General features: G+C 37.3%; 1 protein-coding gene across 2 annotated transcripts in view; it reads right to left on the bottom strand.

Annotated features, from left to right (window-relative positions):
- LOC148867329 (uncharacterized) overlaps nt 1-24,772 on the bottom strand; it is a 29,183-nt gene extending 4,411 nt beyond the window's left edge. The window contains exons 1-6 of one of the 2 annotated variants that reach the window (XM_088981269.1): nt 24,445-24,772; nt 23,536-23,644; nt 20,742-21,057; nt 18,356-18,428; nt 2,656-2,746; nt 2,212-2,291 (exon numbers count right to left, since the gene is read on the bottom strand). In XM_088981269.1, the coding sequence (XP_088837395.1) occupies nt 2,212-2,291; nt 2,656-2,746; nt 18,356-18,428; nt 20,742-21,057; nt 23,536-23,644; nt 24,445-24,645 (870 nt within the window). In that variant the 5' untranslated portion in view covers nt 24,646-24,772. The remainder of the gene's footprint in view (nt 1-2,211; nt 2,292-2,655; nt 2,747-18,355; nt 18,429-20,741; nt 21,058-23,535; nt 23,645-24,444) is intronic. The other variant, XM_088981270.1, reaches the window with a different exon arrangement.
- Nucleotides 24,773-25,977: the final 1,205 nt, after the last annotated feature.

Genomic DNA, 25,977 nt, shown 5'->3' with positions numbered 1-25,977 from the left:
TGAGAATGGTTATCACTTACTAATCTCCTACCATTTTGTTAAATGTATTTGGGAATGGTTCTTTTCTTTGTTTGGGTGCAGGTGGACTCCCCTGCCAGATATGCAAAATTTGTTTACCCCTACTTTTTTCAGATGGCCAATGAAAAGAGGGAAAATCATGTGGAGAAATGTAAGGGCTGCAATATGCTATACTATATGGGAAGAAAGAAATTTAAGGATCTTTTCAGATAAGGAAAGAGGTCTACAATCTGTCTTGGAGGTGATTCACATTAGAGTGGTGGGCTGGCTGAAGTCTTTGAAGCTGTTTAATGACTTCTCATCTGATGATCTGCTAAGAAATTGGAAGGAGGTTGCAAGGTCAGCTCCAATTGTGGTGCCTTCATTACATGTTTGGGCCCCTCCTCCCAGTGGCTTTATTAATTTGAATTTTGATGGGAGTAGTGCTGGGAACCTAGGGCCTTCTGGCACTGGGGGAGTTTTAAGGAATGAGGAAGGAAAGATAATCGCCCTTTATTCTGGTCCAAAAGGAGAGGGTGATTCTCTTTGGACTGAGACTATGGCAAATTTGGAAGGTATACAAAGAGCCAAGGGTACTTAACTACTATGTTTTTAATAAAAGTTATTTGTTATTGATAAAAAATAAATAACGAGCAAGAGACTACATTACTTGGAGTTCATTTTGACCATCAGAACAAAAGTCTCCCGGTAATCTATCCCATAGGTTTTTCCAACCAATCAGGCCTTGTATCTTTGTATTCACTCATCAACGTTGTACTTTACCCACTTAGAACCTATTAGCACTTTTCCTTGGAGGGAGATTGACCAGCTCCCAAGTGTTATCTATGATAATGGATTCCATTTCTTGACTCATTGCTTCATTCTTAGGGATGAGAGAACCTCTACAATGCAATTAGGACTAGGAACAAAAGAAAAGGAAAACACAAAAGCTCAATAGAAAGGAAATAGTGCTTATAAGAAATAAAGTTGGAAGGAAAATTAATTACGCTGCCTTTTGCCCTTGCATAAGGCAATAAGTAAATATCAGAAGGAAAATAATAGATATAGTAAAAGAAGGATTTACTTGAATACCTAAAGCCAAGGTATCTAATTGATGGACCAAATAATAAGACCACATCGAGGGCAAAATGCAGTAAGTAAATAATTATGTAGGACTGCCTATTTTGCTACCAATTAATGTGGTCTTAAAATGACCCAAGGATGTATATAGGAGGCTAATAATGGGTCAGAAAAGGTTTAGTGATGATTTTAGGATTAACAGTAGAGATCAGTTAGGTTAGAAAGGACCTTAGGGATTAAATGCAAAAAGTACAGATTTTGTCCCAAAGTTATGAGAAGTTCTGAGTTGAGAGAAATATGTCTAAGCTTAGAATCTTTCAATGAAATTTTGTAGGTAGCATTTGAATAAATAGTTGTAGAAGGTGATCAAATTTGATCAGGTTAAGAATTCATCCTGCACAAAAGGATGAAAACACTGGTTTGTGGGGGGGAAAACAAAAATTAAGGAAGCTGGAGTTCTACGTGAAATTTTGAGACGGGACTTGGTGGATGAAAGAAAAATGTGTTTGTGTGTATGTGTGTGTCCAAATATAAGAGCAATCAGAAATTGTTTTACACAAAAAGATGAAAATATCTGAACTTAGTGCTCTGCTACCTGGAGTATTCAATAGATGATTCTGGTTACTAATCTCTGCACTCTAGTACTGGGATTCTGAAAAGTCTGAACTATGCAGCCTGCCTCTGTAACCATTGCCTGTTGGTATAAGTTAAGGTGACCATGAGAGGCACTTTGATCTGAATGGTCCAATTAACTGTTTTTATTATGATTAATAAAATTAGATAAACCAGCAAAACCTTTTCAGAGTACTGCTGCTGAGAGTGCTAAACCTATTCTACTTTAAAAGACAATTTGCATTCTCCATTTGAGGTTCTCTGGCTTCAAATATTAGGGTTCACTTGCTTCTCTATGACATTCCATGTGCATTTGGCCATGAAGGTTCAACTTTCATGCAGTGGTTTTATGGTTTAGTCTCCTTCATAACTTCTTTTAGATGATTTTCCCCTTGAATGAAAGCAGAAAGTTTCAAACTAAAGTAAATAAAGAACAAAAAGGAAGAAAAGTCACTTAGAAAATCTTCCAGCCATAAAAATAAGGAAAAGATAAGTTTTTATGTAGAGATAATGATTGCTCACCACAGAATAAAATAGGTGGAGAGATACAGCTATAAGGACAAACTCAAGAGCAGCATATGTCCATATATACTCCTTAATTGCTGCATGTAAAAAAGTAATTACTAATCATTGTTAACATTTAATTTTCTGCAACCTTAAAAGTAAAGTAATTCATCTAGTCTTGCACCTATGGCCCCAAGCCTGTTTAGGAATACTACATCAGGTCAACGGCCAACATATAACCTATGCACCCTCATCAGACATGAATCATCATTATCATCTAATCCTTGTCCCAACTATATGGGTTCAGATACGTAAATCATGTTTTTCCATTCTGTTCTGTCCAGTATAATCAGATATGGATCCTAACTCCTAATTTCAATGATAGAGCAGGATTCACATAGCTGAGCTTCCAATAGCTGGTGAAAAGCATGGTTTTAGAGTTGATTCCTATAACAAACATACCTAGGATGACTGCGAAAATCGATGCCAGAAGGCTTAGGGTGAAAGAAAATGGACCCGCGATCACCACTGCTTGAGTTTTCATGTCATGAACCTATTGAAGGGACAACAGTAGTTAATCAATTATATCTGCAATATCATGATAAGAGAAAGTATACATAAACAAGACGATGTCTACAAAATCTCTTCTTCCTCCTATACAGTTGCATGGTCTTCTATGGTTAGTGTCGTCAAGCAAGATCAACCTCAATTATGAGGGCTATATCTAAAAGTATAACAAAAATGCCCCACATCTTGAGATACCTTACATTAATACCTTGCAATTCATATAGTAATCGAAGTAGGACTCTCCATGGAAGACCAACTTAAACTTTAAAGATGAATCCTAACACATATGTACATGCATACACATTATGATTAACCTATTTAGAATATCTAAAGCACTTGTGAGGTATCATTTTACACTAAAATATTTCAAATAGAGATTGATGCATTTGCAAGAATGTAATGAGGCTCTCTACAGCTCCTAACACTTCTTTATCCTTAATATACAGCTCATTATGTGCATACTTTATATTTATCCTCATTTTAATTCATGTTTCTTTCTCTCTAGTATGTCTTCCATTAAAACATTGGTCCATACTAGGTGCTTGGAATTAGTTAATATTTCATGCATACAATTGAAAAAGAAAAAATCTCCTGCATAAGAGAAACAAATTAGGAATCCATTAAAAAGTTAGAATAAATCAGTTAATTAGAAAATTTTCATGGAATCTAGTTAAAGCCCAACTACTTGCAGTTTCTGATTGCTAGTAGACAAAAGTATCAACTTTAGAGCCTCTTACAGCCTAGTGATTCAAGTATTGACCTGTGAATATGGTCAATTTTTCAATATAGAACAACTTACGAATTCTTTCTATGGTGGTGTTGTATGATGCCTAATATGGTGAATCAGGAGAGTTCAGCTTCGGTCAGGGTAAATCCCGTTAGAGCAGCCTTTACAGCGTTGCATTGAGAATATCTCCATACTTATGTGATTTATTTCATGGGGAGATATTTCCAATGCAAGGTTGCAAATGGCGGTTAGAACGGTGTGGGCACGGGCTTGCCCTGATGGAAACCGACCTCGAATCAGGATGACATGATGGTATCAAACAGCTGTCCGAGATGGGTATTCAAACAACCAAAAGAAAGGCATTAACAGTAATACAATAGAAAGTAGAAGTAATTTTGGGCAAAGGAGTTTAGACATATGTAGAACATATTGTTCATTTTATTTTTGATAAAATATATTGTTCATTTTTGTCTCTTAAAAAAACCCCTCGTACCAACAAAAACCTGATAACTGCTCCAAGCCACATGATAAAAAATTTTTTGAAGCTGGATTCTAGTTAGAATACAATTCTGACAGGACAATTGAGTGTTTAGTTCAGTTTTCATATACTTGATTATAGAAACAACCCTGAGAAAATGGCTTGATCCTAGAAACTAAAAGGCCATTTCTCAGATTTTCCATCTTTTTATAAAATCTGGAAAGTCAAATTCTGGGTTTTTATCTTTATATATATATAATACAGAAACTCAGGTTCTAGGCATTTTTTATCTTTACTACAGAATCCAGAAACTCACAGATTCTGGGTGTATTTACATTGGTTGCAAATTTCAGAGGGAAAACCACAGGTGGTTTCCGTGGTTTATAGAATAGGCACTCAAGCCATCTTCCTTATTCTTTCTTTCCTGTTTTAACTGGTCCAGGGGTTCCACCCCTCTTCTTCCTTCTACTTCTTCCTCAGTGGCAGGGAATCTGCCAGTCCATCATCTTCTAATTCTCCTTCTCTACTTTTATATTCTTCTCTAATCAAATAAAACAGGAGTTTTCCCCTTTATCATCTTCTTCTTATCTTACTTATTCTCAGTTCCTTAAAACAGGCTCCACACCATTTCCTGATATTTTACATATTTCCACAAGTACACGATATTTTTAATGATCAAATCTGTTTTTTGGCATCTGCCCCACTATTCAGTGAAGCCAACAATACATGGTATGCTTTAGTTATGTCAATGAAATTTGAGATTCCTCCCAAAAAGTTACTAATAATCACAGCCTATTCAGAGTCTGGAAATACACCATTCAAAATCTGAGGTCAAATAGTCAGAGTGTAACATTTGACCTGGATTTAACCAGTTAGCTAGATTTTCAAAACCAACTGGCAAACTTCCTTAAATGCCACTCCCAATCACCTAGAAATTTAAGATCTACCAGTAGGTTCTCTGATCATTATGTAAATAGAGTTTGACCCCAATCAGGCAACCAAAAGCATAAAGTCAATTAAACATTTAGCGGTTTGAGTCTTAAATGTATTATCTCCAGAATTCAAGACTCTAGTATTAAATGTTCTCATCTTTCATTGCCTCTTCTTTAGGATGTGTGTATAGATTTGCATTGTCTGACATGCTAATTCTTGTTCCAAGTTAAATTACCCAAATCACTTTGATATTGAACAAGATCTTCATTTGTTAGAAATTTAGTTATAGGCCATTTGTGTAAGTTATTTTCTTGTTCCAATTATATTTTCTTACTCGAGCAATCCATCTACATTTTGCCTCTCAAAACCCTCAAACAGCTCAACAGGTTTTCATTTTGGGGGATATTCATCTTTTTGAATGGAGTTATAGTAGACTTACAATAAATTGATTTTGAATGACAAATACATACCGATACATTCTCCAGACAATGAAAACACGTCTCTTGATAGAGCAAAATCATAGGACAGGACTTGTCTAGCCAACCCCAAATAGTTGGGATTAAAATTGGGATGAGTTGGGTTGTTTTCTTGTTAGAAATTCATGTCAAACTTGTAATGGATCAAAAAGTCAACTTTTAGAAATTTTTTAGGAATTCAACTCAATTTTGAAGTTAGCCCAACAATATATATGGGTTAGAAAGTTATAGAAATCCTTATATTAGGAAAATAAATCTATACTATAAAGTGAGCCCAGTGCACGAGGCTCCCACAGATGTACACCGCCTTACCCCTGAAGATACATAGAGAGGCTCTTTCCAAAATTTGAACTCTTAGCTTTTTTTTGCCAATTCTTTCAAGAAATTACTATATATTGATTATTTGATTACTAATAGTTCCTCTAGGTGCTGATTCCATGATTAAGTAATCTTCTTTTTCTTATTTTGTGTAGGAAACTGTGGACCCCACATTGAGAGTATTCGTGTGACACCCTGAGATGTACTTAGATTTAATTGATTAGGATCAGCTTTCCTAGTAAGATAAGGATAAGTTTTATTCTATCTTATCTAGGATTAGTTATTCTATCTTATCTAGGATTAGTTTTATTTTAATCTTATATTTTATTGCCATGTAAGCATTAAAGTTCTTTTACAATTAGGAAACCATGTATATAAATTAAGGAGTGGGGCGGCTGTTTTAAGCACTCCAACCATTCTTTTCTTTCAAAGCTTCTCCCACGAGTGCTTCTTCTCTATCTCTCTTCTTCTCTTCTTCTCCTTTTCTCCTTCTCTTTTATTTTCTGTTCAAAACCTAAAGAGTCTATGTAGTCTTGTACGATTACTTGGTATCAGAGCCAAATTTAGGGCTTCTCATGTGAGTTTGATCCAGCCGACCACATGAGAACCACCTAGAGCTGGAAGAATAGAGAAAACTCCCTTCGGCTGATTCTTGGAGGTTATCTACAGCAGCAGTCCAAAGATTGGATCAAATCTTTGATAACCAGGAAGAATCAGAGGAAGAGAAAAGGATCAAGACTAGAGGTGGTCATCAAAGTTTCAGAAGAACTCTGGTTCAAGATCGGTTTCCGCTATTCTAGACTGAAGCTGATTATCAAGATCAGAGTTTCTCAGAATTTTCTGGTAAATTTTCAAGCCTTACCAGAAATCAGCAGCAAGGGTCTCTTGATATAAGAGGTATGGTTAAAAAAAAAAAAAAAACCTCCTTTCTGCATTTTTTAGGGTTTAATAGAAAACCCTCAAGTTTCAGGGTTGTTATTGCTTCAGGGAGGTAATCAGGTTTGTCTCCTCTCCCTTTATTTTTCTTTGCTCTTTGGAAGATCCAGTAGTTCCTTTTAACAAGACTGATACAGTTCAGTCTCAATAGGCCGACTGTCACAAAATTAGGGTTTCTGAATCAGAACCCTCCTGTTATCTGCTACAGACCCAATAGGCCGATTGGTACAGTAATTAGGAAGCATTCTAATGGAGTTTAAAAGCCAAGGGTAGGGTGTTTTTGGGGCTGGTTCAAGCAGCATGGTTGAAAACACATTCTAGATTACAATTGTGAAGTTTGATGGTTCAAACTACTTAGAGTGGGCCCAATCAGCCATGATGGCCATTGGGGGAAGAGGAAAGTTGAACTACTTGTTGGGCGATGTGAAAGAACCAACCAAGGAGGATCCCACTTATGCTAAGTGGATTCAGGAAAATTATTTGGTGATGACATGGCTGTGCAACTCTATGCAGCCACACATCAGCCAAGATTACTTATGGGCAAAAACACCTAAAGAAATTTGGGATGTTGTGAAAGAAACCTACTCTCAGCCCTGTTAGAGTTGGTTGTACAAGGGTACTAAAGTCCTTTTATGTTTAGTTATATATGTATTGCTCTACTGATGTGGCCCTCACTTAAGTGAGGGTGAGGGCACAATGGTAATCCTTGTATATCTTAGAAGAGTATAAATAAAAGAAGGGCCGACAAGATGTTTTGAGATTTTTCTCTCTAGTTCGGCTGTGACTTTTCTCCTTCTTTTTCTTCTCTTTCTCCTTCTCCTTCTCTCTCTCTTTTCCTTCTCTTTCTTCTGATCTGAACATATACGAACATCTAATATGAGTTTTATCATGGTATCGGAGCCACAATAATCAGTTCAGATCAGTTGTCTCCTTTTCTCTCTGTTCTGCGCATTCCTCTCTAGGGTTTTGCAGAATTCTCATTGATATTTAAAGAGTTTTCCAGAAATGAAGAAAAGGACTGGTCGTTTTCTCCTTTTGGGGGTTTCCATGCCTCCAATGAGTGTAGTCGTTGTGGTTTTGTGTGGTTGGTAGAAAACCCTCTACTCGCAATTCAAAGAGGGCTGATTTTGTGATGGTGACAGTGCAGACTTGGTACCCTCTACTCAACAGGTACATGATCTTCGAACTAAGTTGTGGTATGTAGCAAGTTTCTTTTATATGTTGCAGAACTGAAAATATTATTCGTGAGGTGTGTTGTGAGGATTTCTAGTGCTGACAGTAAACGGCAACAGTAGTGTTGTGCTAAAAGTGGTGAACGGTTGTGAATATTATTGCTGAAACAGTGGTGAATAGTTGTGAGTGTTTCTGCTGAAACCTGGTACTAGGAACCCTAGTGGTGTTCAATCATTCATGTGGAGTGAGGTGATTTATTAGGGAAGTAGAGTAACAATTTAGTGGTACAACCTCCCACTTTTTTTGTGCAATCATGGGAGACAGCAGTGAATACAAATCAAGTGTGATGGTGCCTTTTGATTATCTAAATGTGCAGATGACCTCTATAAAACTGAATGGTGAGAATTATGTCCCTTGGGCTAAGTCTGTTGAAGTTTTCCTGAAAGCCAAAAAGAAAGTGAAACATGTGAGGGAAGATAAACTCTCAAGTGACTCTTCAGGATATGATGAATGGGAGCAGGAGGATGCTCAAATTATGACTTGGCTATGGAACAGCATGGAGTCCAAAATAAGTGTGAACTTCATGTTTTTAGATACAGCAAGGAAGTCTGGGATCATGCAAGGAAACTATATTCTGGACAAGATAACACTACTAGGGTTTACCAACTGTACCAAGAGTACTTCAATCTGCAACAAGGGAATCAGAGTCTTGAGGACTATTATGCCAGTATGAGAAATTTACGAAATGAGTTGAATGTTTATCATCCTCTTACACCTGATGTCAAAATTCAGCTACAACAAAAAGAGCAGTTGGATGTGACCAAATTTTTAGTAGGGCTGAAATCTGAGTATGAACTCGTAAGAGCACAGATATTAGGTGGATCTGCTCTTCCCTCTCTTGAGGAAGTGTTTGCTCGTCTTCGGAGGATTTTAGTTGGACCCATAGAGACTTCCACTATGTCAGATAGGTCTGCATTTGCAGTTACGAGAGGGGGAGGTCAGCATGGTCGTGGTAGTGGTGGTGGACCCATGTATGGTCGTGGTGGCGGTGGAATGTATAATCATGGTGGTGGTCGTGTTGGAGGACGAGACTCAGAGGGAGCCCGTGGTAGGGGACGTGGTAATTCTCAAAGAAGGCGTACTCATTGTGGTATGGAGGGACATGCTATCAACTTTTGCTACGATCTCCATGGCCCACCTTCAACCTGGGCGAATCATGTAGCTATAAATGGTGGTAGCTCAAGACAAGAATCTCAAGTCATTGATCGGATCCCCACTACATCTACAGATACTTCCAGAAAGGAGATGGTGAGTGTTTCACAGGATGAGTATGAGTGGTTCATTCATGGTACATCTCAACAAAACACAGCTACCCTTTCACACATAGGTACGGCTTGTCTGGCATCCACATCTTCCCGTTGGATTATAGATTCTGGAGCTTCCGATCATATGACTGGAACTCCAAGTGTGTTTTCATCCATTTCTGCGTCCTCCATTTCCCAATCTGTTACTCTTGCCAATGGCTCTACATCAGCCATATGTGGTGTTGGTAATATTGACATTGACTCATTATCCCTCTCAATTTTATATGTTCCCAAGTTTCCCTTTAACCTGATGTTTGTTAGTAAATTGACTTAGTATCTTAATTGCTCAATAACTTTTTACCCTTCCTCTTGTGTGTTTAAGGATCTCAAGACGGGAATGAAGATTGGTGGAGGGCATGAAGCTGGTGGACTGTATTATCTTGATGGAGGTGGTTCGGCAACAGCTCTTCAGTCATCTCTCTCCCCTCATCAGTGGCACTACAGACTTGGTCATTCGTCTCTTAGAGCTCTTCAGTTACTTGTTCCGTCGTTGCGTCGTCTTTCTAATTAAAATTGTGAGTCGTGTCAGTTTGGGAAACACCACCATGTCTCATTTAGTCCTAGAGTTGATAGTCATGCATCGAGTCCTTTTTCTTTAGTCCATTCGGACATCTGGGGTCCAAACAGAGTAGTGTCTTATAATGGTTACAAGTACTTTGTATTTTTTGTTGATGATTATTCAAGGATGACATGGCTTTACCTTATGAAAGAAAAGAGTGAATTGTTTTCTATCTTCTAGAAATTTTATGCTGAAATTCGCAATCAATTTGGTGTAAATATTAAAATTCTTCGTTCTAATAATGGTCGCGAGTATTTTTTCACACACTTTCAAGAATATTTGAAACAACATGGCATTATCCATCAAACCTCATATACCTACACCCCTCAACAAAATGGGGTGGCTGAAAGAAAAAAGCGTCACCTTTTGAAAACTACTCGGTCCCTCTTACATCAAATGAATATCCCCAAACCCTTTTGGAGTGATGTTGTACTCACATCTTGCTTTCTTATTAACCACATGCCCATGTCTATCCTTGAAGGTCAGTCCCCTTTCTCTATTATGTTTTCCACATTGTCTCCTTTTCCCCTTACTCCTAGAATTTTTGGATGTGTGTGTTTCGTTCATAATCTTGGGCCTGGAATGGACATGTTAGATGCTAGATCCACTAAGTGTGTCTTTCTTGGCTATTCCAAGACTCAAAAAGGGTATAAGTGTTATAACCCTCGTTCTCGATGTTCTTTTGTGTGTTCTGATGTTACATTTTTTGAGTTTGTTCCTGTTGAGGGTCCCATTCCTCTTGTTCCGGTCATGACACAGTCTTTGCCTCCAGTGCAACCACCTGAGAGAGGACCACCTATCTGGCAAGTGTATACACATCGTCAGGCATTGGCTCCTCCCCTAGCTTCGTCATCGTCGGCAGATCCGGCAATTGATCCCACCCCAGCCCCAACTCCAAGTTCTGATCTTAATCTTCCTATTGCTTTGCGTAAAGGTAAACGCAGTTGCACTCTCCATCCCATTTCCAATTTTGTTTCTATATCTCACATTTTGGCTTCCCATCAACAGTTTGTTTCTATGTTATCCTCTATCTCTGTTCCCAAGGATGTCCAGGAAGCCCTCAATTCTCCAGGGTGGCACCAAGCAATGGAAGAAGAACTCTAGGCCCTGACTCGTACTCATACGTGGGACCTCGCTACTCTTCCTCCCGGTAAGCATGTGGTCGGCTGTAAGTGGGTGTACACGGTTAAATATTTACCTGATGGAAGTGTTGAACGGTTGAAAGCTCGGTTTGTTGCCAAAGGTTATTCACAACAGTATGGTATTGATTACACAGACACCTTCTCTCCGGTTACCAAAATTGGGTCAGTTCGTGTTCTAATTTCTCTTGCTGCTATGTTTGATTGGCCCTTGTTTCAACTTGACATCAAGAATGCCTTTTTACATGGTGATCTTCTTGAGGAAGTGTACATGGAGCAACCACCAGGGTTTGTTGCTCAAGGGGAGGGTGGGAAGGTTTGTAGACTTAAGAAGGCTATTTATGGACTTAAACAATATCCCCGTGCATGGTTTGGGAGATTTAGTGAAGTGGTGAAGAAGTTTGGAATGAAACAGTGTCAGGTTGATCATTCCGTATTCAGCTATGAATCAAATGTTGGGAAGATTCTCTTGGTGGTATATGTAGATGACATTGTTATCACAGGCAGTGACAGTCCAGGAATTGACAGGTTGAACACTTACTTGCATGATCACTTCCAGACATAGGATCTTGGCAAATTAAGATACTTCCTAGGGATAGAGATTACAAGGTCCAAGAATGGTATTAATCTGTGCCAGAGGAAATATGTTCTTGATTTGCTAGAGGAAACAAAGTTGTTGGGTAGTGATACAGGTGAGGAGTTTGAGGATCCAGAAAGGTACAGAAGGCTGGTGGGTAAGCTTAATTACCTAACCATCACTCGACCTAATATCTCATTTGCGGTCAATGTAGTGAGTCAATTTATGCATAATCTAAGAATCCCACACTGGGAGGCAGTCCTAAGGATTGTGAGGTATTTGAAGGGTGCTCTAGGTCGTGGTTTGTTGTATAAGAGTGGAGGAAGCCTTGAGATAGAGGGATACACGGATGCTGATTGGGTCGGGTCCATATCTAACAGAAGGTCCACTACAGGGCATTGCACTTTTCTTGGTGGGAACTAAGTGACATGGAAGAGTAAGAAGCAGACAGTGGTAGCAAGAAGTAGTGCAGAGGCTGAATATAGGGCTATGGCTCATACAACATTCGAACTGGTGTGGTTGAAGCACCTACTAGAGGAGACGGGATACTCGATTAACACTCCTATGAAGCTATACTGTGATAACCAAGCCGCAGTTCATATCTCCTCTAATCCAGTGTTTCACAAAAGGACGAAGCACATAGAAGTGGATTGTCACTTTGTACGTGATAAGGTGCTTAGTGAAGTGATAAGTACAGCATATGTGAACACAGGAAATCAATGAGTAAATTTGTTTACCAAAGGGTTGAATCGGGGAAGAGTGGACTACATATGTAACAAGCTGGGACTATATAACATATACTCACCAGCTTGAGGGGGAGTGTTAAAGTCAGTTGTACAAGAGTAGTACAGTCCTTTTATGTTTAGTTATATATGTATCGCTCTATTGATGTACAATGGTAATCCTTGTATATCTTAGAAGAGTATAAATAAAAGAAGGGTTGACTAGAGGTTTTGAGATTTTTCTCTCTAGTTCGGCTATGACTTTTCTCCTTTTTCTTCTCTTTCTCCTTCTCCTTCTCCTTCTCCTTCTCCTTCTCTCTCTCTTTTCCTTCTCTTTCTTCTGATCTGAACATAAACGAACATCTAATCTAAGTTTTATCAAGCGCCTTAATGTTGCTAGGGCTTATTAGCTGAAATGTGAGGTCAAAAATCTCAGATAAGGGGAGAAACAGATCTCTGTTTATTTCTCAACCCTAAAATCCCTGTGGCATGAGACTGACCACCTTGAGACGATTGAATGGGAGAGGCAAAATGATGCACAGACTTACAGAAGGCAAATTGAAACTAACAGAGTATTTGAGTTCTTGGTTGGTCTAAATTCTGAATATGATATTGTACGACATAAACTATTGACAAGAGAAAGTGTGACTCTATCTCAAGCCTATTCCCTAGTGCACAGTGAAGGGACTAGGAGAAAGGTCATGTTACAGCAACAGCTTTTCGAATCTGCCTTGGCAACAGTTAAACCCAAGCCAGGGGGAGATAAGGAAAGAGATATGAAGAAAAAGGCTAAAAAGGAGCTAGTTTGTGAACATTGCAAGAAACCTAAACACACCAAAGACACATGTTGGAAGTTGCATCCACATCTAGTTCCAGCAAAACTCAGAAACAAAAAGGGTAATGCCAATATGGCTATCAACACTGATAGTGCAGCCTCAACGGCTTCAAGAAGTACCCCTCTTGATACCCTAGCTGTTGTCTGAGTTACTCTGACACAATTAGAAAGTGAAGTCAGTAATTCAATATCATCTCCTCAGCCATCACCAGCTCCTTCAACCTCATCTTTTGCTCAGCAGGTAATCGGACCTTAGCTTATCATGCTTCAGCTCTAAATAATACAGAACATTCTTGGATAATAGATTCAGGAGCATCTAATCATAGGACTAGCTTGCCTTCGCTATTCTCTACCTATCATTTATCTTCTGGTAAAGACAAAGTGTCCATTGCTGATGGATCTCTTGTTCCTATTTCTGGAAAAGGAGACATCAAGTTGTCTGATACAATTTCCCTATCCTCTGTCCTGCATGCTCGTAAGCTTAATACTAACTTGCTCTCAGTTAGTAGCATTACAAAAGGGCAGAATTGTTCAGTAACATTTTTTCCTGATCGATGTGTTTTTCAGGATCTGGAAACAATGAAGGTGATTGGGACTGGTCGTAAGGCAAATGGAATCTACCTACTTGGAGGAATTGCTCATCAAGAAGATAGTGAAACTAAGAAATCCTTTGTTTCTCAGTCTGTTAATCAGGTGATGCTTTGGCATAATAGATTGGGCCATTTATCCTTTCAGGCTTTGAAAAGTTTGTTTCCTAGTATATTTGAATCTGTCCAAATGACTAGTTTGAAATGTGAAAATTGTGAGCTTGCAAAACATTGCAGGAGTACCTATTCATTAAGTAATAACATAAGCAATATTCCTTTTGAAATTGTGCATATTGATGTTTAGGGACCCTATCATACCACTGCCATTGAGAGGTACAGATATTTCCTGTTATTGGTTCATGATTAAACTCGATTTTCTTGGGTTTACCTTATGCGTTCTCGAGATGAGGTTCCAGCATTAATCTGGATCTTTCATCAAATGATTTTAACCCAATTTGGGGTCAAAATTAAAATTTTTAGATCAGATAATGCAAAAGAATATTTTGCAAACCCATTAGCCACATACATGCTTAATCATGGGATTATCCATCAGAGTACCTACCCACATACACCACAGCAGAATGGGGTTGCTGAAAGAAAGAATAAACACATATTGGAGGTAGCCAGAGACATTATGTTTACCTCAAATGTGCCTATATGTTTCTGAGGGGATGTTGTTGTTCTTACAGTTGCTTATCTCATCAATCGGATTCCCTCACGGGTTCTTAACATGAAAACTCCATTTACCCTTTTATACCCTGATAAAGAATTATTTACCATTCCCCTCAAAACCTTTGGGTGCACTTGTTTTGTTCAAATCCTAGGCCCTCATCGTTCCAAATTTGATCCCAAGGCCTCCAAATATATTTTCCTTGGTTATGCCCAAATTCAAAAGGGATATTGTTGTTATGAACCGACTTCTGGAAAAAGATTTGTCTCAATGGATGTCACCTTCTTTGAGGATAAACCCTATTATCCAAGGGTTTCTCCTCAGGGGGAGAATAGTGAAGTCGGGAGTAGCTCATCGGAAGTTCCTTTTCCAATCTCATTAAGTGAAGAAGGATGTAATGGGGAAGGATGTCAAAGGTGCAAGGATGTGAGAGTTTATCACAAACGATGGAGACAGGTCGATTTTGGACATCAGCAGTGCAGGCCAGTCCCAATCCCCACTACAGGCCCAGATCTCGGTACCACAGTAGCCCCAGTTCCTTCTGCAGATCTAGATCCCGGTACCAAGTAGCCCCAGTTCCTTCTGCAGATCCAGATCCAGGTACCACAAATACTACAAATGAGAGACATTCAACCATGGAGCCTTCACCTTCATTCAGTGACCTTGATCTCCCCATAGCAGTCTGTAAAGGCAAACGTCGTTGCACCACAACTCACTGCATTTCTCAGTTCCTATCCTATGATCATTTGTCCCCCTCCTACAAGTCTTTTGTTGCATCCATTGCTGATATTCCCATTCCCAGAACAATACAATAAGCATTGGAAGTACTAGTTGATCAACCTAAAGGAAAGAAACCGGTTGAATGTAGATGGGTATTCACTGTGAAACATAATGTTGATGGTTCTGTTGAAAGGTATAAGGCCCGATTAGTTGCAAAAGGATTTACTCAGACATATGGTATTGACTACTAAGAAACTTTTGCACCAGTAGCAAAGATGACCACTATCAGAGTACTATTATCTCTTGCAGCTAGTTACTCTTGGTCGTTGTATCAAATGGATGTTAAAAATGCCTTTCTCAATGGAGGCTTGCAGGAAGAAGTTTACATGCAGTTGCCTCCAGGATTTTATGGTACGGAGACAGGAAAGGTTTGTCGGTTGAATAAAGCTCCATATGGACTAAAACAATCCCCCAGAGCATGGTTCGACAGATTCAAACGAGCCCTACATAGGTTCGGATATGTGCAGGCCCAGTCAGACCACACCTTGTTTATTAAGAGATTGGGTTCCTCCATAACCTTGCTTGTCGTGTATGTGGACGATATTGTAGTAATCGGGAGTGATACTAGTGAAATTGAGTCTCTTAAGCAACTCCTTCATCAAGAGTTTGAGGTAAAAGATCTGGGGGAACTACGATACTTCTTGGGCATTGAAGTAGCTAGATCCAAGCATGGGATTTTTGTCTCTCAACGAAAGTATGTTCTTGATCTGCTCGAAGAAACAGAATAGTTGGAAAGCTTCTCTATCTTTACCTCACAAGACCTGACATTAGTTATGCAACTAGTGTAGTTAGTCAGTATATGCACTCTCCTAGAACTACTCACTTCCCTGCGGTTGAAAGGATATTAGCATATTTGAAGAAGTCCCCAGGTAGAGGCATTTTGTTCAAGAAAAATGACCACATGAAGATAGAAGTCTACACAGATGTTGATTGGGTTGGGTGTGTTGATGACCGAAGATCTACCTCTGGATATTGTGCCTTTGTTAGAGGTAATCTGGTCTCCTTGAAGAGTAAGAAACAAAGTGTTGTTTCTCGTTCAAGTGCTGAAGCTGAATATAGGTCAATGGCAAATGGTGTGGCTGAGATTCTATGGTTGAGGTCATTACTAGAAGAATTGGGTATTGTTTATGAGAAACCCCTAATGTTGTACTGTGATAATCAGGCTGCAATCAATATAGCTCATAATCCAGTACAGCACGACAAAACTAAGAATATCAAAGTGGACCAGCATTTTATCAGAGAAAGGGGTTACATCTCAAGAAGTATGCCTTCCCTACATCACCTCCGACATGCATCTTGCAGACCTTCTCACCAAGGCTGTTTCAAGAAAGAAGTTAGAAGATCTATGCAAGTTGGGAATGACAAATATCTACTACCCAACTTGAGGGGGAGTGTAGGAAACTGTGGATCCCACATTGAGAGTATTCGTGTGACACCCTGAGATGTACTTAGATTTAATTGATTAGGATCAGCTTTCCAAGTAGGATAAGGATAAGTTTTATTCTATCTTATCTAGGATTAGTTTTATTTTAATCTTATCTTTTATTGCCATGTAAGCATTAAAGTTCTTTTGCAATTAGGAAACCATGTATATAAATTAAGGAGTGGGGCGGCTGTTTTAAGCACTCCAACCATTCTTTTCTTTCAAAGCTTCTCCCACGAGTGCTTCTTCTCTATCTCTCTTCTTCTCTTCTTTTCCTTTTCTCCTCTTTTATTTTCTGTTCAAAACCTAAAGATTCTCTATAATCTTGTACAACTACTTTTTGCATATCTATCCTATATAAGTATAAAGTTTAGGTAAAAACACTACATAGATATAACATTATAAATTCATTTGTTTTTTTGTCTGGTACAATTCCTAGCTTTTTTCACCCATTGTAAATCTGATAATGTAAATAATAATATCTTCTATTTTGTTTAAACACTGCCAAGTCTATGAATCATATTTTTTAGTGCCCACCAACTAGGACGCTATATCAGTGCAGCATAGATCAAGAGATATAACATAGATATAACATAGATATAACATTAGATATATCTATGTAGTTTAGGTAAAAACACTACATAGATATAACATTATAAATTCATTTGTTTTTTTGTCTGGTACAATTCCTAGCTTTTTTCACCCATTGTAAATCTGATAATGTAAATAATAATATCTTCTATTTTGTTTAAACACTGCCAAGTCTATGAATCATATTTTTTAGTGCCCACCAACTAGGACGCTATATCAGTGCAGCATAGATCAAGAGATATTCTGATTATATTTAACAAGGGAATGGATTTGCTAGTAAGGTCATCTAGAGATTCATTTAAAAAAAAAAAAAAAGGTAATCTTCCACATGGTATAAAAATGGCATTAAAAGGGCTCCAAAAGTCCCCTCTTTACCATCTACTCATGGGGAGAGTGTTATCCTAGAAGCCCTTGCCACATGCTCCAACTCCAGCATAAACCCTTTTGTGAGTATTAAATCAAAAGATTGGAACTTTGTATAGCTAACCGTACCTTATGTAAGCTCCAATATAAGGTGCATTTTTCTTTTTTTAATAAAGTTTAAATTGTGTGAGTCCCAAGTACAAGGCTTACTTTGTTTGTATAGCATGAAATTATCTATAGATTGGTAATATAGAGGGAGACTCTCTGAGGGCTGAGATTTTTGCGGCCTTGGAAGGTAATTGAAGGTGACTCGGACGTGGGGGTAAGATGGTTAAAGGAAGACAAGACTGGAATGTGGAACTACAGCAATGAAAATAAAAAATTTAAATGGCTAGCTAAGGATATTGAGATAAAATGCAGCTGGGTGAAGAGAACTGCTAACTCATTTGCTGATGGACTAGCTAAGCAAGGGGTGAATAGGGATTCTTTGTCTTGGGCTCATTTCTAATCTTGTTTTTTGTTTGTTTGTGAGGGAGTTAAGATAGTTTACCTCCCTCTGCTTGTATGTAATTTTTCCTAAATTTTAATGAAGTTACATGTTATTGATGAAAAATTATCAATAAATTGGTATATAATATCTTATTACGTCAATAGTTATAACAGAGCCTAAAAGATAGACCCTCAAAACCCACTAAAATGGAGCACCAGACAAACAAAAACTGCCCAGTCTTCTCAATAGTCAATACAAGGTGGGTTGTAACATGCAGTGCAGAACTAAACACGAGGCCTATCCAAAGAATATCCTATCTGATGGTTGCTTTGGATTGGCCATGTAAGATCTTCTAAAGGTCACATTTATTTTGAGATGAGACTAGTCCAAGTTTCAGTAGATATTTAAAGAACTAATATCATTTCAGATTTGTTTTAAGAAATGGAACGCATACCAGTAGCTGCTCAAGGAAGAAGAAGTAACAAACTGTGCTAATCAAGATAAGCACCACCAAGTCCTTCCAGGCACTGCAGAAACCAAGTAAAACTGATATACTAGATGAAGGAAATGAAACTAAAAGAGTGCATCCATGTTGAACTGTTAGATCCCGTTATTTCTCAAAATTCTCATCTACATGCTTACCATGCTTGTGACTGCCTTACATGGCCCTTCAATATCACAAACAAGGATTAAAAACTAAAATTTGCAATATTATGATCTCAACATAATATGAAATTTGAAATTTTTATGCATGTTTTTAACCACTTGATGATGCAGGAATCAGAGTCAAATTTGAATTTTTTTTGTATTTTGTAATTTTAGACAGCATGTTTTTTGTCACTTTACATGCTTTTTGTGGGGTCCGGCCTAGTAGTCCGATTTGTCTAATTATAGTTAGTTTGTATCTAAAATTTCAATTATTGGTTGAGTCCTCTATGAGTTATTGTGTTTTCCTTTGATAATAACAATTCTTAATTTCTGTTTTTTTTAACAGTTAGCATATATCATTTCATTAATATAAACAAGGGTGTATAATGAGAATCAAAAAGGGTATGAATACCCCTAAAAAGCAGCCAATACAAACAAGCCCAAAATAATTACTCCCTAAAAACCCCTTGCCTTGCCAAGGAATCTGCCAACCCATTAGCATCCCTTGGAACCCACTGAAAACTTACTTTCATTCCCCTTAAAAACCACTTGATCGTGTTCACCACTTCTCGATAAGTCCAGCCTGTCTTCTTTTCATTCTTTATCCAGCTTACCACCACTTGAGAATCCCCTTCAACCAGTAGCCTTCTTATATCTAACTTTTCTGCTATTTGTGCCCCCACAAAGTACAGCGAGCAACTCAGCTCTAGTGGAATCTCTGAGACCAATAGGACCTGAGAACGAAGCTGAAATAATTCCATCTTTATCCCTAAAATCCCCTCCTGTACCTGAAAGGGCTGGGTTACTAAGATAGCTCCCATCAAAATTAAGTTTTATAAGATTCCACGATGGTGGTTCCCAAATCTTAATTGTTCTAGACTTTCTTGTAGACGAAGAAGCCACTTCCCTCCAATTTCTTCTTATGTCATCAAAGGAATAGGGTGAGAACACATCCAAAGATTTGACCCAACGAATCACCCTTATGAGAATATATTCCAAAATTGCTTCCACAGTTTTCTCCTCTTGAAGAGTCCCGCATTTCTTTCTTCCCAAACTTTCCACAAAACAGCAGCACTAGTGCATCTCCACAAGAGTCTTCCTCTTTTCCTTGGCCACCTGAAGGTTTCACCTGCAAACAAACTAGCCAAGCTTGTAGGTAGGGTCCACCTGCACCCAAAAAGGTCAAAGAACCACTCCTTTTAATTTATTTTTTTTCCGTATGTGTTTAGGCATGTTTTGAGTCAAAAATGTCAAGATTGATATAGGAATTATATTTGAGTGATTTTTCTGCATACTATGCATATGGTGAGTGGTCTCCAAAAACCCTATACTGATTCTAGGTGGCCATTGAGTAGTTCAAGGTTTTCTCTCTCTACACCCTACAGCAGTTACAGCCACCAATGGGTCACAAGTTACAAGGGTTCAAACAACACCTCTAAAGGATTAAAAATTGGTTCAAGTACAGTTATTCTTCAATTTAAGTTTATGCCAAAACTCAAAATTTTCCCCTTTTTACCATTTTCATCCTTTTGTGCCAAATCATATTTAATTGCTTTCATAGTTGGACACCCCTTGAAAAAACTTATAAATATGATATCAAATTCTATCCCAAAATTTCACCTTGAACCCTGGATTTCACATTTTTTGTATTTTCTTGATTTCTTCATAGTCCAGAATTCCTGTTGTTGTGTACAAGATGTGCTCTGAACCATACCAAACTTGATTGACCTTTACATCTATCTAGGAATATATATATTCATTAAAAAGTTCCAACCATAGATCTATGTTTCCCAATTCAAAACTTTTCACAGTTTAGGCAAATCTGCAATTATTGCAGTTAAGCCTCGAGACTTTTCCAAACCTAACAAATATTTACTTTTAGTCTTAAAATAACCCTAAGCCAGTCATAACCGTCCTGTGCTCCATAATTCGTTCAAGCCCTACAATTTGGAGTCAAAGCAGGTGCCCCTACATAATTTGGTGAATTGAGAAAATAGGAATAGTTGTCACTCAACAGATATAATGGTCCAGTAGGAGATTTATAGTACATAGTGAGTCATATGATCATCAGGAAAGATCCAACTCACATGGGTTCTAACAGTTCCCATCAAACTCCAGTCTCTTAAGCTGAAATTTGGGTTTTAAGAAACAAGAAAACAAGATACATGATAATAATCTTCAAATTTTGTTACCCTGTAGATTGTGTATTTGAGTTCCTTCTGTTGCGCCTTTCTCTATTGTCCCTCTGAGCAGAGCTTGGTACCCTAAATAAAGTTACTGGTAAGTTGAGAACCTCTTGCCCACAGACATCACAGTTCTTGTTTCCTTTCATGCAGAACCACTTCAATGCACATTCCTCGTGTGTAAGCCTGAGAGCACCTTTACAACTGCATTCCATCTTGAGTGTATTTCCTCCTTCACACAATTCAATTAAACAGATCCTGCAAACAGCTTCCTCTTCAAGAATCTCTTCGTCATTGTTTTCTGTATGAACTGGAGTTATTTCACCTGAATTGACAAGAAACAAAGATGAAGAAAATAGAATATGAATAGAAAATGATAATTTCATGATACCAGAATTAAAATTTTGAACAGCAATGGCACATTGTCAGCAAAATTTTAGATTGTGTTTCAATTCTGAGTGCTTCCTTTTATGGTTCAACAGAATTAGTTTCATGCTGGAACAAAACTTCTGAGTGGTAGCTGAGAATCAATCTGGAGAACCTTTAACTCTTCAGCCCCACAAATCAACCTAATGACCAAAAAATAAAACAATGTCCATTTTGTTAGAGAAAGAAACACCCTTGGATGGGACTGACTGCTGATCTTCTTTTGCAGCCACTGTACTTTTGGTATATCATTACACCTTCAATATTCAATAAAGAATGGTAACACTTCAGAAAAAAGAAAAGGACTCGCCACTATCTAGAAACTTTGAAATAAAATAGACAAAAGATTATTTATCTTTCATTTCTTTTTACTTTTTTTTGGCACTAACTTGAAGCAACAGGCTTATTCTCATTCTCCAAGTGTAATATAAATAAAGTTTAACTTTGATGAGAACTAGTGCTCTTGGCAACCCAGGACCCTCCAGGGTGGAAGGGGCATTCTGAAATGATGGACATGAACATAATCAATTGAGCTTCTCAGGTCTAAATATAAAATATATCATTAACAACCTTTTCTTTTCTAACAAATTGAAACCCTAGTTGGTTCATTTTATTCTTTGCCCTTCAGTTTTAACATAGAGAAGTAGGGGAAAAGAGTGTTCACCAACAGCATGGTTGGAGGTTTTTCAAACCACTTTGTTCCAATATAGATAAGGAGAAGAGGGCAATTGTCAGTGGCATCATTGGTTGTTCTTCAAATGGAAAGCCTCCAAGATACATTTCTCCTTTGGCAACCAACAACAGCATGGTGTACCACACACACATACACTTGAAAGGTTTGTTAGGTGTTACTGGAATAATTAGGTCTGTTTGATCTTTCAATTTCCTAGGGCTCTATTTAAGGGTTTCCTAGGCCACAATGGTTATGGATTTGAAGACCAAAGCTACTTTGTGTTTTCATCAAATGGGGAAAAGTTTGTTGTTTGTCATGGGCGTTTTGATGGTTCTAGAGGTTTGACTCCTAAACAGTTATTTTTTTACAAAGATTAAATTGTTTTTAGTCTTAGCAATCCTAGTGCAGATCTACCATTACATGTATTTGTATTTTAAGAGGAGTTATCAGCAACATCTTTTTCAATATCTCCAGGTGGCCTCTTTTTGAAATATTATAGGTTTATCTCAGTGAAGAGTAGTGTTAAAGGGAATTCATGGCCTCCTGTTGTTCTCTTCCTGAGAATCTTCAAATGGTTTTCTAGCTCCAGAACAATTAGATTTGTTTAACCAACTGATGTCTTGCAGTTCTACCACTACAAGCTTGAAGCTCCAATGAAGTATTATAGAGAGAAAGGAGGGAGTTCAACTGTGTACTGCTCCTATGTTCCACAGGCTTAGTTCAAATTTGGTGAGAAGCCATTAAACTGTTTCCAGTATCAGTTATTGGTTCCATATAGCATTTTTTTCAAAAAATATATATATATTGAAATTGTTTTGAATCTCATGTCAATCAATTTGAATTGGATATAATTTTGGATATATGATAATGTTCTCAAATTGAATTTGAATCTGAACTTTGTAGATCCGTCAGATATGGGATTGAATCAGATATTCAATATAACTTGTCAAATCAAATTCAGATATACCCCAACCCAAATTAGAGTCAAATTATCTGCAGCCCTATGATTATATACCATCTACCTCTCATATGCTGTCCTTATCTTCTCAATAGTTGATCAGTTATCAAACCAGACCCAAATAGCTTCTCTAGATATGCATAAAAGTGAAACCAGAATCAAGTATAAAATGTTCGACTATGATACCCTTCCAGTATCATTTCTTTCCAGCAGCATAGATTTTTCCCTCTTTTGGCATGTCATGTCAGCATATTTAATATAAAACATTTTGGTATCTATAATCCAACATATGATTGCCAGATCTCATAAGTTACACAGAATGTTGGAAAACTCAGAATGGGTTCTCAGTGACCAATGAATACATGGTAGCTGCAGTGACCAGTCTCCAAGGCCAATTTGTTGGAAAATTTCTGGAATACCCTTGAATTACAGTGTAATGTAGAATCCTTTTCGATTTGAAACTTTGAGAATGTTTGTGGTGTGTCATCTAGACAACCAAGGATAAGGATGTAACTATTTTTCCTTTTAATGATTTTTTTCTTGATTCTTCAAAAAAAAGAATGTTGAAAAACTCAGTTGCATACTTGCATCCTGGCACTTTTAGGCCCAGTGAACTACATCCAGTTTTTTTCATTCAATAGTTCTGAAAATAAATGAACTTGATCAAATGCCATATCAACTAAGGGAATCTTCCAACAACTATTAAGAAAATTTGAAACCAAACTAGAATGAGTATAAATAAATACCATTGTCTGCATTTTCTTGTACATGTTCTTTACAAGTTGCAAAGGATAAAGATCTAACAATAACAACATTCCGCACTGGTACAGACAAGGACCTTGAGATCTCCCCTTTCTGCATGGATTGAACATATCTTACATGTATCTTCTTACTTGTCATAAAAAATGTAAAATTGACAGTGCAAATGTTACAAGAAAAATAACGGCATGAAATACATTCCACAAATTTAACTGTCATTGAATTACCTAAAACTTAACTTTGATAGGTGCAGCATGAGTAATCCAGGATTGTCCAGAGTGGAGTGAATATTAAGCAATCATGCAGGAGAAATATTGGTCATTTATTCTGGATCTATTGGCCAAGGGAACTCAATAAAGGCCAAGTTAATGGCAAAACTACATGGACTTAAGTTAGGGAAGGTTCTCAATTATGCAAGCATTATTGTAGGAGAATCAAGGACCATGATTGGATCATTGGATGGATTAAATATAACAGGCCACGGATCATGGAGATGCAGGCATAACTAAAGGGAGATAAAGTTTAGCAAGAGAGTCGAGAGCAACATTCACATGGATTCAGAGATCAGCAAACAAGATCGCAGATGCATTAGCAAGACAAGGAATCTCTATAACTCAAAAGTATTGGGGAACCATACAAACCAAAGAACAAGTACTAGTTTAATTAAGAAAAGGGATTGAGATGTGCTATAAAAGATAGCATGAGGGGTGCTAGGAACAATCCTTTTTTTATGGATACTAGGCACAATCCATTTGTAAATAATCATTCTTTTACCACAAATTAATAAAATCATTGAAAGTTGCCAATTAAAAATTTCCACAATTTTAGCCTGAAGAGAAAGATTGACAAAAAGACTTATAAATGATAATACCATAAAAACTATAAAGTAAACTCACACAAGAACTTTGCTGTCCCCCAGATGACTTTGTCGTACCAGATGTTGAAACTGAAGGACCCAAATTGGATGCTGGTTTAACAAGAAGAGATTCATACACACAGACACGTGCATGTGCACAGTTGCACACACACAAGGAGACTGTATACCTTATAAAAGAGATTATTCCCAAACTAAAGTTAGATAGCCACCTATTTCGCATTTGTTACCAATAAGTTTAGCAGACACCAAAAAGTATGATCCAGTGTTTTAAAAGCACAAGGGCCATTTTGCGCCTTAGGCGCAAGGCAAGGTGCGTGCCTTTTTGAAGCAAAGCGCAAAAATGCAAAATATGCTACAAATCCAAAAAAAAAAAAACAAATAATGCCAAAAATGAAATATATTAAAAATATTAAACACGTTATTAATTAAAAATATAAACCTAAATTTTAAAATAAATGTTTTAAAAAAACTATTATCTCAAAGTAAAATACATAAACATAACACGTAAAACATATTTAAAGTGAAAATTTAAAAATAAAATCAAGCATATCATTATGCATTCCTGGGACCAAGGCGAGGTGCATACCCTAAAATGTGCATCGCTCGAAGACATGTTCACACTTGTCAGCCTGAGATTTTAATCATAAACCAAAAAGTTCTAGCAAAAGCATATTAACAGGTAGGGGTGAGCAAGATAAACCAAACCGAACCAACGAGACCAAACCGAAAATTCCGGTTAACCAAACCAGTCAGTTTGGTTTTAGTTCGGTATTTTTAAAAAAACGAAGGTACTGGTTCGATTTCGGTTAACCAATATATAAAACCAGTGGTTAACCACTGATCAGTATACATATATTTCTATATATTATATGTATATTATATTTATATATTTGTTATATGTATTTTATATTTTCTATGTATTATAAATTAATAAATATGCATTATATCTATAATTATATATTTATAATATATTATATATTATATTATTTATTATTTAAAATATAATATTTTATATATATTTCTAGTTTTTTATTATATATTTATTTATAATATATACTATAAATATAAAAAACCAACGGTTAACCAAAACGGTCAATCGTTTAATCGATTGGCTTCAGTTTGGTTTCGGTTACTAGTTTTCCAAAAACCGATAGTGTCGGTTCGGTTTCAAAAATAGGCCCACAGTTCAATTGATCGAACCGTGAGCACCCCTATTAACAGGAAAACATCAAATGAAGGAGTTGGTGGAATCTTCAAAGCATAATCCAAAACAATGTATAACAAGAAGCTAACTGAATTGACAGTCCTCATTTTACTCATAAAGAACAATCTCCATCATTTTAGCTCGAAGAATGATTAACATCAATTAATATGAGATCGAACTGAATTCTACCAGTGACAAGATCAAAAGAACTATTGCTAAATATGTAAAATAGTACAAGCATTCTTCATATAGTGTGGGTAGAAAAACCAACATAATTAATAGATAATCAGCACATACGAAGTTACACCAGAAATCCTAAATCCCCAGTATACAGCTTCCCCGCTCTAC

The sequence above is a fragment of the Nelumbo lutea genome, chromosome 3 (genome assembly GCF_056320005.1).
Source record: "Nelumbo lutea isolate HS-2025 chromosome 3, American lotus-T2T, whole genome shotgun sequence".
Lineage (NCBI taxonomy): Eukaryota > Viridiplantae > Streptophyta > Magnoliopsida > Proteales > Nelumbonaceae > Nelumbo > Nelumbo lutea.
This window is presented reverse-complemented; position numbering and strand designations above follow the sequence as displayed.